The sequence below is a fragment of the Malus sylvestris genome, chromosome 4 (genome assembly GCF_916048215.2).
Source record: "Malus sylvestris chromosome 4, drMalSylv7.2, whole genome shotgun sequence".
Lineage (NCBI taxonomy): Eukaryota > Viridiplantae > Streptophyta > Magnoliopsida > Rosales > Rosaceae > Malus > Malus sylvestris.
In genome coordinates, this window is record NC_062263.1 from 23,761,021 (window position 1) to 23,773,710 (window position 12,690).

The window sequence follows — 12,690 nt, forward strand, 5'->3', positions numbered from 1 at the left end:
ATGGGGCCTTGCGGGCAAGTCGGGGATTTACTGCACATACGAGATTGGTGGGTACGGGCGTGCCACTACTAGATGCCGCTAGTAAACGGGATTTGAATGATTGAGGTTGCGCCTTTTGATTTCAAATCAAGAGATTGTGCCATTTGAGTGGGAGTTGCTCAAATTAAGGTTCTTTGTTTGCCTTAAAAATAAGGACTTTACTTATATGAAGAGATAGAACAATATGTAAATGACAAGGTTGCTTGGAAATGTAACTGACAGAGGAAAGTGACTAATATTGCAGATTGCTTGTAATTTATATGACTGGAAATGAGTACATAAAAGCTACAAATGAAATCGATACTACAAGTGAGTAGCAGAGCTAATAAACTAGAGAAAAGAAGGCTTTTTGGTGAAGGTTGATCCCAAAAGGGATGAAGGCTTGTGCTGACTACAGCTTCGTTGAAGGCAAATCTGGCTTGATGCAGAGTTTTGGCTTTTGTTTGTTTGTTTGAGTGTCCATAATCCTTGTGCAGCTGCTCCTTTTTATAGAGGTCTGGAGGAAACCCTCTTGCTGAGGTTTTGTATCTGCCCGAAAGAAGCTTGGGCAGCTTGTATTCCATTGCTTTAGACAGCTTGCATGCTTTTCACTTGCCAACTTGCATGGAGAAATAATATTAAAAGGGGAACTTGCATTTCCACCACAAGCTTTCATCACATGTTTTCCCACTTGTAATAAACTAATCAATTAAAAGAAGTAAGTTGGCAAATTGGCTTCTTTCATCACACATTCTTGCCCGAAAGTATGCATGGTGTCCTTCCATCCACTTGCATGAAAAAGCATGCACTTGTCTTGATTAAACAATTCCCTTGGCAAACCTCCACCACCCAAACAAATAGGAGAAATAATATTATAGTGTCAAACCCTCCACTTGCAACTAAATATCTTTCCAAGTTAGTCTTCTTGCATATTAATCCTCCAAATACCATATTTTACCCAAATTGCCCAAATAAGTAAAATGGGTATATTTTAGGTGTAAACAGTGCCCCCCAAGTTTTACAAATTTGAGCAAAGTTTGTGAAACTTACAACCCTAATGCTGCCAGGATTGATGTCGAAGGAAGAGGCACGTCTACCTCTTCGGTCCTTCTGTCGTTGACAAACTTTGGAAAGAGGAGCAAGGCAATTGGTAGTGCAATTAGCATTGGAAAAAAAAGTTGTCTGACTTGTGCATCCTTCTTGTTGATACCAAAAAACATAGGAGCATCCTTACAGGTTACCGAGATAGTAAACTAGAAAAATGTCCGAAGTCGGGCAAACTGGAAAAGAGAGAAATAAATTGGGCAACTATTCTTTTTTGTCTTTTTCTTTTGGCCTCTTTTCGTATAATATATAATATAATATAACTATATATATATATTTCTCTGGAGCCCTTTAGGGCAAAGTGAAAGAAAGAGGAAAAGAAAGAGACAAGGAGAAAGAGGAAAAAAGGAAAAGAGAGAAGAATGAGAGAAAGATAGGGACAGCCACTTGGGCTTTTGGGAAGAAAAGTTGACTGGCCTACCCTATAATATAATCTATCATATATTATATAGATATACAGCCCATTCGGGCAGAGCAAAGAAAGCAGACTTCGACAGAGATACAGAAAAAGAGAAAGAAATAATAAAATAAAATAAAAAAAAGATGCCCTTTCGGGTAAGAAAGGGACAGAATAGATAAGGAATAGGAAAAGAGAGAGAAAGAGAAAGAAATAATAAGAGAGGGACCTTTTGTCGGGCAACAGAGCAATTTTTCTTTCTCAGTCTTTAGGCAATATCGGGTTAAACGAAGCTGATTTTCCAAACTTGGAATCACAGGCTACCTCCGTGGAGTTTTGCTGCAAGAGCAATGGACTTTTGCCGGGTATGAGGATCCTATCTTGTCAACAGAAGAAGTCACCAGTAGCAGGGGCTTTGTTGTGCCATCTTTATCGCAGCAATGTTCGAATGCAATGGTCCTAACAAGAGCATTGAAATCCTCTAGCAATTTCCCCACTCTAATCACATTCCAGGGGTTCCTATACTGCTCTCTCATTTTATAATCAAATGAAAAACTAGTACAGAATACTAGTCCGACCTTGCGCCGGAGTCCTCGCCATCAGTTCTTTCTACAGAGGCGCGTCACCCGATGCGTACCCATTCCAGGCCATAAACTGATCGATTCTCGAATAGAAGAGCCAACATCGATGGGTGCGAACTGTCATGAGGCGAAGTTATGATGGAAACAACATGGATTTGGCTGAGAGGGGTCGGACGTTTGAGAAGCTGCGGATGTTATGTTGGTGGTTGAATGATAGCTGACATGGTTCCCTCACTCCGACTTCTGTGCATCGAGAAATCCTGCTTTGAGGTTCATAAGTCTGATTCCCAGATCAAGGTAGTGATGCTGACTATGCATTATTACTTTTGTTCCGCTCGGAGAGAGGTGGTCATGTTTGACCGATCTGCAGAATCCTTCAGAGAGCTGGACTTGATTTACTGCCGGTTGTAGCACATCAAATGGGGAAGAAGTCCTTCCAGACTGATGGCTTACCAGGAGTTGTAGTTCACCGCAAGTTGACCAAGATATTTTGCCGTTGAGATTTTGTTGAAGCACAGATCCAGAATAGTCAGTGGTATTATTTCAAGTGACCGGGAGTGGCAACCACCACATCTGCTCCTTGATCAGTATCTCTCAGTTGGGGACCCTTTGGAGCTTCTTCATACGAACGCACAAGACATCTTCGACAACTTTCCAAACTTGACTGCCTCCTTTTGAATCCGTTTTGCCAGCTCCCTAGTTTGATGATAACATCAACACAGTTGGAAATGGAAGGAGTGAGCGGGGCTGTACTAGACTTTGATCCGCTGTTTGATGTTCTTTGCCCGAGCTGCGGTTCCAAAACACCAACCATGGATTCGTTTTTGGAGTAATAACACCACCTCGGGCTCATGGGATTTTGCAACAACCCCGCTGGCGGAAACATTGCTGGAATTAAGTTCGTTATCATTTCCATCATGATGTTGCAGCGCAGGTTTTGGCTGGCTTTTGTTGTCTTCTTCTTCCCGCGAACTCCGGCATACTGGAGAAGTGCCTCTCGTATTCTTCATTTGCTTTGTAGGCGGCATATTGGGCGGCCATGGCTTGCATCTTGTCAACCTTGCCCACTTCATGCTGTAGAAGCCTGCCCTACGTTTAGACAGTCTGGTATTTACAAGAAGTTTCAGTGCTCTCCTTCGAACCTTTAATTCTTTTGTAAGCAGCTTGGTAACACGTCATTGAAGCTACAACGGTCATGGCAAGAACACTTCAGATATGTTTGCCAGATTAAACATGGGGCCCCACGTTTGATTGACAACATCGAGCAAGATAAAATGTCCTGCTCATCGGGCAAGATTATAGCTCTCTCGGGCAGCAGCAACATACTTTCATCAAGCATTCGGGCAAACTGCAAAAACAATTATGCACCCACCATCCAACCTCCACGGTTTAATCGTAGCCTCCAATGGTAGTCGTCGAAGTAGCCCGACCCTTGGTTGTAGAAGCTGGTGAGAGTTAGGGAGACATGCAGAGTCTGTTGGTGGTGAGCAGGGAAGACGTCACTTCCGTCGGGCATGGTTATGGTGGTCTCATCGGGCACCACCAATCGGGCAAGATAACCCCCTGCTCTTTTGCAATAGCCATTGAGAAGCTGTCTGATAGATTTTTGCACAGGAAAGCCATGATTTGGCTTTTTATAAAACCTCCAATTCCAAGATTCTGGGTGAGATTTGTGGAAAATGTAGTTTTATTGGATGGTTTTGGGTTCGGGCTAAATACACCCATTGGATAAGAGAAAAGTGGAAAGAAGGGTAAAAATGGCTACTCACAAACTGCCCAACTCTTTGATATTTTCTGTAAAGTTCCCAGCAAGAAAACAAAAAGGGAAAGAAAGCAAGAAAAAGCATGAAAGCAAAATGTTTTTGTAATTTTTAATTTTTATATCTTTTTCTTTGTAACAGCACAAGAACACACAAAGAAAACAGAGTCCTTTCAAATACTATAATATTAATATATATACACATAAAGCCCTTTTCGGGCAAAGTACATAATATAATATAATAATATAATAATATAATATAATATAAGACACATATATATATATAAGGCCCATTCGGGCAACACTTTTATTATATAAAATATATATATCAAAAAACTATATATATAGCCCTTTCGGGCAACATTTTACAAAACAAATTATAATACTATATATATATATATATATATAATCTCCATCCCCCTACTATAACATATATGTACATACAGCCCTTGTCGGGCAAAACACTTTTATCATATAATATAATAAATATAGACACATAGATATAAAAGTGTTTTGGGTAGCAGAAAGATAGGTGAGAGAGAGATAGGAAGGAAAAGAAAGGAAGAAAGAAAGAAAGAAAGAAAAAAAAAAAAAAAAGAGAAGGAAAAGGAGGAGAATGGTACTGGAGAAAATGCACAAAAGAATAACACAAAAGAAAGCCATTCGGGCAAATTGGATGAAGCCCTTTGGCTGCTCAATTGTTATTCTTCTCTCAACACTCAAATCTTTTTCTCTTTTTAAAATTGAGTGTAGAGAGATCATACCCATCATTTAAATTGGCCATGCCATATAGCTTGGGAACCATAGGAGGTGGCCATTCATGCTTGATCCCAAGCTTTGTCCTCCTTGAGATCTCGATGCGGACAACATGCTTGTGTTGGCGGGGAAGAGTGTAGGAGCTATTTTCTTCTTCTTCGGGCTCCACATGAGGTGTGGGCTCATGCCCCCCGAGCGTTGGTGTTTGGCCTACAACGGCTTGGACTTCTACAACCATATCCATTTTCATGGATTTTTCCTTGGGTGGGGCCATTGTTTGGCCTTCATCAACATGTATGATCTGTTCTTCCTTGGTTGTAGTAGGGTGAGTGTGCTTTGTAGAGGGGATTTGACACATTTGATCTATCAACTTTCCCAAAGTTTCTCCAAAAGTTGTATAGCTTTCCTCCACATTTTTAAAACACTTAGTCACCTCTTCACCATATTCGATGCTTGCCATATGGAGTTTGGACACCTTCTCTAATTTGCCCACATCCTCTTTGTAGAGCTTTTCATCCGGATGATCATGAGTTGGCATCTCATATATTGGCTCTATGTACTCATTGGAAGCATTTTGATACTCAAAGCCATTTGTTGGCCTATCATAGTATTCATGAATATGATTGTCTTCAAAAGAATAATAACCTTCATCATAGCCATAAGTTGGCCAATCTGTAAGATTATTATTTATTTGATGGCCATTAGTTGGCCGACAATCATGTTCCATGGGATTTGAGTACTCTCCAGCCATGTACCCATAAGTTGGCAACTCATAGGTTGGCTCTATACCGTCATCCTCCGAAAAAGTAGAAAAATCATGAACATAAGGATTGTTCATGATTTAACTCCATATAAGAGTCCCACTGGGCGTGCCAAAATATGTTCGCTCCCTAAATCCGCCATGGGGCCTTGCGGGCAAGTCGGGGATTTACTGCACATACGAGATTGGTGGGTGCGGGCGTGCCACTACTAGATGACGCTAGTAGACGGGATTTGAATGATTGAGGTTGCGCCTTTTGATTTCAAATCAAGAGATTGTGCCATTTGAGTGGGAGTTGCTCAAATTAAGGTTCTTTGTTTGCCTTAAAAATAAGGACTTTACTTATATGAAGAGATAGAACAATATGTAAATGACAAGGTTGCTTGGAAATGTAACTGACAGAGGAAAGTGACTAAAATTGCAGATTGCTTGTAATTTATATGACTGGAAATGAGTACATAAAAGCTACAAATGAAATCGATACTACAAGTGAGTAGCAGAGCTAATAAACTAGAGAAAAGAAGGCTTTTTGGTGAAGGTTGATCCCAAAAGGGATGAAGGCTTGTGCTGACTACAACTTCGTTGAAGGCAAATCTGGCTTGATGCAGAGTTTTGGCTTTTGTTTGTTTGTTTGAGTGTCCATAATCCTTGTGCAGCTGCTCCTTTTTATAGAGGTCTGGAGGAAACCCTCTTGCTGAGGTTTTGTATCTGCCCGAAAGAAGCTTGGGCAGCTTGTATTCCATTGCTTTAGACAGCTTGCATGCTTTTCACTTGCCAACTTGCATGGAGAAATAATATTAAAAGGGGAACTTGCATTTCCACCACAAGCTTTCATCACATGTTTTCCCACTTGTAATAAACTAATCAATTAAAAGAAGTAAGTTGGCAAATTGGCTTCTTTCATCACACATTCTTGCCCGAAAGTATGCATGGTGTCCTTCCATCCACTTGCATGAAAAAGCATGCACTTGTCTTGATTAAACAATTCCCTTGGCAAACCTCCACCACCCAAACAAATAAGAGAAATAATATTATAGTGCCAAACCCTCCACTTGCAACTAAATATCTTTCCAAGTTAGTCTTCTTGCATATTAATCCTCCAAATACCATATTTTACCCAAATTGCCCAAATAAGTAAAATGGGTATATTTTAGGTGTAAACAAGTGGTTTGAAGAAATCTTACAATTCAGGAAACGATCATGTGGTATTAGATTATGGTGACAATTTTTTTGTTCCTAGTTATCATGTGTACTGCGAACAGGGATTGATGAAGTTCAAGGTTTTCGCTAACTGAGCGATATATTAGCTTTCCCCTCAAATAAAAAATCTGCTGAATAAATATTTTGAATGTTATTTTGGTTTTTCCTTGTTTATTTATGAAATCATTGCTTCTCACATTTGGTTGTTGAATTACCTAATTTGAGAACTTGGATAATTACAATTTTTATTTATTTATGAAAGAATTGATTTTCGCTTTGGAAATACTTTAAATATCCAACTAAATCAAGTTCATAGTTATCTTAAGGGTCATCATTTAACCAAATGAAAATTAAAAATACAACAAAAGTAACGTTAGGTTCAGAATTGAGGCAAGTCTTTAGGCTTTTTTCACTGAAAGTGATGAGAAAGTGATAGCAATTTTGCATCTCATCTCCAGCCTTAACGCGCTTTTATAAATGGGGGAGGATTCTCTCCCCTCCTAATCTTTTTCCCCTTTTACTTGAACGGTTACGATTAAGCCACGTCAACATCTTGTATTGAGTTTTTTTTATATAGACTATAAGATAAAAAAACAAAATGTGACAGGAAGGGAGGGAATGAGATAAGAATAGGAGGAAAGAGAATCATACTCCTTTATAATTACCCATAAGGAGCCCGTTTAAAATAATCAACGGCCAAAATTGAGCTAACTGTAGAAAGAATATACAAATTGAAAAAAAAAAAAAAGCAAAAATAGGAAGGCAAATTTTTTGTTTTTGTTTTACCTTCTATAAATACTCAACCTCCTCCTTCATTCTCCACATCACAACTCAATGTATATTTTACCTACAATCTTCTATATTTGTTATTTATGTTGCAGTCCTATTAGATTAGGAATGTGATTGTGTAAATCCAAGTAGATCTCGATTTAGTAGTTAATATCATATTAAAGTTGTAATTCTAAAAGGGTATGTCTACAACACGTTATCAGCACGCTCTTGACGCTGCGCTAACAAGAGAGTTTATTCTTCAATCACGGGAGTATTACGTTTTAATCATCTTTTTATAATTAATTTATTATTTTAATGAATTGATAAACATGCTATTGATTCAATTTAATTTTTCTGTGTTGAACGTGATACAACGCATTGGAGATGCAATTCCAGCTTTCCGAGAAGGAACTTCTACAAATTCACAGGCTTTTATTGTTTTCTGCCAATCAGGTACGCTTAAAATAAAGTAAGATATTTGAATCGACCTTGAAGCATGAAAACATTCCCCATGATGCATGAACCATCCTATATTTATATTTTCCTTCCGATATATATATTGTATATGTTTATATATTTATCAATATATATATTTGTTTCATGCATTACGCAATTTTTGCTATGGTGGACTATTATGCTCCTCTCTCCTTCACAAAGGTCTCCTCTCTACAACCTTGATGCTTGCCAAAATTGCATGGCAACATAGATCTTTGGACGACATACTTAAGATTGTCAACGTGGATAGAAACAAAATGCAATGAGGACAATCTAGTAAGCATTCTTTACAAATCCAGCATTGGTTAAAATTGAAAGGAATCCAAGCTATTAAGACCACGAGTTGAACATATTATAATACAAAAGTAAACTCGGTGAAATTTAGAAAATAGTCATAATAAACCCATCATTAGTAGACGAAGCAGGTTAAAAGAGTAAATTGTAGCAATGGTCCCTCAACTTTAATCAAATTGGAGCAATGGTCCTTCAACTAAAAATCCATTACCATTGGTCCCTCAACTCATCAAAATATGTAGCTATGGTCATTTTCATCAATTTCGTTAGAATTTTGTCAAAATAAGTTATGTTGAAAGGATCATTGCTACAGTTGGGGTCCCTCAACTCATCAAAAGGTGTAGATATGGTTCTTTTTGTCAACTACGTCAAAATTTTGTCAAAATGAGTTATGTTGGAAGGACCATTGCTACAATTGAGTTAGAGTTGAGGGACCATTTCTCCAATTGGGTTAAAGTTGCAGGACCATTTCTCCAGTTGGATTAAAGTTGAGGGACCAATGGTAATGAATTTTTTAGTTGAGGGACCATAGTTGTACGTTTTGATGAGTTGAGGGACCAATGATAATGGATTTTTAATTAGTTAAGGGACCATTGCTCCAATTGAGTTAAAGTTAAGGGACCATTGCTACAATTTACTCCAGGTTAAAATATTGACTAGCTGAAAAAAAAACGTAGTGCATTTTTGCTCACCATCATTTAGTGTGGTGTATGTTCATCACCCTATTTATCACCGTTTGATGAGTTTGAATTTTGAGATTTGTTCATATCTCCTACATGAATCTCGAAATTCAAACTTATCTAATGGTGATAAATTGAGTGGTACACCACATTAAATGGTGGTGAGCAAAAATACTCCCAAAAAAACCATTAAACTCATACAGCCAGTAGAAACAACTAATGAATGTAAATTATCTGAAATGGGTTACTTATGCATAGACTTAGATATATAGAATGATCAAATGCTTCCTTTACGAACGATTGTCAAGCTATGGGTTTGCATATAACCTGCTATGCATTCCAGCAAAAGGTATTTTTTCAAGAGTAAGAAAACTACATTAGAATATGGATACGAATTAAATAGCAAACCACAAACCTTTTATAACTTGACCAGTCCCAAGCTCAAAAGAGATTGGATCGCCTCTTTCAAAGCTAGAATCAAATACAGTTCCATCAGTGAGTTTCCCCTGCAAAGCTCAAAGACAAAAAACTATCAGTCTTTTCAGTCTTCATTATAGGATGAGAAATTGTCTCAAAAATCAAACTTACGGTAAGATAACTACAGGAATGCAGGTAGAGTTTAGATATTGAATGAAAAAGATTGCAAGCAATTTAGAAAAAGCTTCTGATGAGCTGAAACTGAAAGTTGAATGTCAAAGTGTACTATGTGACACAAGTTCTGCCAGAACCTAAACATTCTCAAGAGGTCTTGCAGAGGATTTGCTGATATCTCTTGGTTATTAGTTTCTCTCAAATTCTTACGTCATATTGAAGGAGGTTTTGGGCCTAATAAGCTCACCTATAGGGGCGGGGTGGGGGGGGGGGGGGGGGGGGGGGGGGGGATCTGACTGATAGATTAGACTGGCAAAAAATACCAAACCAATACCACAACGTACGTTAACATCAGTCTCAACCAGATGCTGTTAGTTTCACTTCTACTGGAGTATGAGCTCTCTTATAACCAGAAAATATAAAAAGACGTAAAAGACCAGAAGTAACGAATACATAGGCAGCATAATTTACATAAGAATAGATCAAAGAAATGATGAAATACCAAACGCTTCAAATTTTATTAACAAAATGTAATCTATTCTTTACCCACCTACTAGTTCTTACTAGTTCATATATGTAATTAAACAAAGAAGTAGCACCTACTAGTTCTTATATGCAGGGCCGGCCCAGGCCCAGTGCAACCAGGACCATTGTCCAGGGCCCAAAATTTAAAGGGGCACCAAAAAAAAAAGTCCAAATAATTAGGTATAAAAAAAAATTTGTCTAGAGCCCAAAATAAGGAATGGAGGGCAAGAGGCCCAAATTTGACAATAAAGGAAATGGCCCAAGTTTCAAGATTAAAATATATATATATATAATTGAACCGGCCAGATTTTAGCCTTAAAAAAAAAAAAACAATAATGTAAAGGGACCTCCCCGGTCCCCCCCCTTCCACCTAACCCTAATTCCCCTTTTCCCAATTCCCCACCCACCCGCCCCTTTGTTTCCCATGTTTGTTATTTTCCCATCTGCACTGCTATTGCTAATGTGAGGGGACAAGGTTATGATAATGGATCTAACATGAGAGGGAAACACCAAGGTGTCCAGAAAAGATTGCTAGACATAAATCCCAGAGCTTTTTACATGTCATGTGGTTCTCATTGTCTTAATTTAATAGTTTGTGATATGGCAAGTTCATGTCTTAAAGCAAAATCTTTTTTTGGAGCGTGTCAATGCATATATACAGTGTTTTCCAACTCTACAAAGCGTTGGAATATTTTGCTTGAACATATTGATGGTTTAACTTTGAAGTCATTGTCAACTACTCGATGGGAAAGTCACATTGAAAGTGTTAAAGCGATTAAGTCCCAAGTAGCCCAGGTTAGAAATGCTTTGTTTCAATTGGTGGAAATTACTGAAAATCCCCAATTGAGTAGGGATGCAGAATGTTTAGCATCAGGAGAACTTTCAAGTTTTGATTTTGTATTAAGTTTGGTTATTTGGTACGACATTTTGTTGAAGATTAACATGGTGAGTACAAAATTACAATCTGAAGACATGTGTCTTGATGTTGCTGTAAAGGCATTGGAAGCACTTGTTACGTTTTTCGAAAACTATAGAGAAACTGGTTTTGCTTCTGCCATGAGTGATGCTAAAGAAATTGCACTTGATTCAGAAATTGACCCTGCTTTTCAAACTAAACGTCATAGACCTAGAAAAAGACATCATGATGAAGTTGATGGTAATGAGAGGGAACAACAGTCTGCTGAAGAATCATTTAGAACAGATTATTTTCTTGTTATAGTGGATATTGCTCTTTCTCAACTGAAACACAGGTTTGAACAGTTAAAGGCTTTTGAATATATTTTTGGCTTCTTGTTTGATGCATCGAAGTTAATTTCATTGGATGATCAAGAGCTAAAACAAAATTGTATGAATCTTGAAGCACATTTGAAACATGGAAATACCATGGATGTAGATGGAGCCGACTTATGTTTCGAATTACAGGTTTTGCAAATGATGTTACCTGAAAAATCATTTCTCTCTAATAACCCTTGGACATCCATGGAAATAGCAAACTTTGTTAAAGAAATTGACATGTGTCCTAATGTCTTGATTGCTTATCGTGTAATGTTGACTGTACCTGTGACCGTGGCATCTGCATAAAGAAGTTTTTCAAAATTGAAATTATTAAAATCTTACTTGCGGACCACTATGACTCAAGATAGGCTAAATGGATTAGCAATCTTATGCATTGAAAATGATGAGATTGAAGACTTGGAGTATGATGATATAATTGATGATTTTGCTTCAAAAAATACTAGAAGACAATTTCTTAAAGGTTGAAATTTGAAGGAGATTTGCTAGGAGTGGTTATATATGATTGTACTTTTGATTGTCGGGGTTTAGGTCTATGTCCACCCCGTTGTATATTTTCTCAGGTAATATAATTTGGGCGTGAGGGCCTAGCCCCCTAGCTTCAACTGGGTTCCAACCCTCGTTAAATATTTTTTTTTTTAACATATGTTTTTGTATTAAAAAGGGCACATTTTAAACTTTCGCACTGGGCACCCAAAAACTCAGGACCCGCCCTGTCGACGAGTTGGCGTGTGGTCGAAGGTGTGGATTTGGGCTACTCTTGATCTGCTGTTGCGGCGGGGGCTGCTGCTGCATTCTTGGGTTTCTTTTTTGTTTTGGGCCCACGTTGTTGGTTAGGCTTTGGTTTGTTTGGCTGGTCCATTTTGCTTGTCAATGTACTTTGGTCTGGACCTTTGGTTGTTTAGTTTGTAAGCTTGCGTTCTTCTTGTAACTTTGTTTACCTTGTTCTTAGGCTATGCCCTGGAATAATATCCAGTTTTCCAAAAAAAAAAACATTGTAAGAAAGCTCAATCATGTGCTAAAAGAGTCCTCTCCAACTCCTTCTTGGGCCTTAGTCCTCCCTTCTTCCTTTAGAGCAACTCCACCCATAGAGCCCTCCCCCCTGGCAATCCACTATTCAATCCACCCTATTGAACAATACAACAACAACAACAACAAAGCCTTTTCCCACTAAGTGGGGTCGGCTATATGAATCCTAGAACGCCATTGCGCTCGGTTTTGTGTCATGTCCTCCGTTAGATCCAAGTACTCTAAGTCTTTTCTTAGAGTCTCTTCCAAAGTTGTCCTAGGTCTTCCTCTACCCCTTCGGCCCTGAACCTCTGTCCCGTAGTCACATCTTCGAACCGGAGCGTCAGTCGGCCTTCTTTGCACATGTTCAAAATCACCGGAGCCGATTTTCTCTCATCTTTCCTACAATTTCGGCTACTCCTACTTTACCTCGGATATCCTCATTCCCAATCTTATCC

General features: G+C 38.4%; 1 protein-coding gene and 1 long non-coding RNA gene across 2 annotated transcripts; one reads left to right on the forward strand and one right to left on the reverse strand.

Moving 5' to 3' along the window:
- Positions 1-224: 224 nt before the first annotated feature.
- Positions 225-5,895, reverse strand: LOC126618621 (uncharacterized). Its single transcript, XR_007621777.1, has 2 exons — positions 5,821-5,895; positions 225-303 (listed from the first exon to the last, which is right to left on the reverse strand). It is a non-coding gene; the product is annotated as an uncharacterized LOC126618621 (long non-coding RNA).
- A 4,531-nt stretch (positions 5,896-10,426) lies between these two features.
- Positions 10,427-11,512, forward strand: LOC126618240 (uncharacterized). Its single transcript, XM_050286300.1, has one exon. It carries the CDS (start codon positions 10,427-10,429, stop codon positions 11,510-11,512), a length of 1,086 nt encoding a protein of 361 aa, XP_050142257.1.
- Positions 11,513-12,690: the final 1,178 nt, after the last annotated feature.

Bases quoted from the DNA above. Each gene is read 5' to 3' on its own strand.
- LOC126618240 (XM_050286300.1), top strand. From the start codon at position 10,427: ATGAGAGGGAAACACCAAGGTGTCCAGAAAAGATTGCTAGACATAAAT.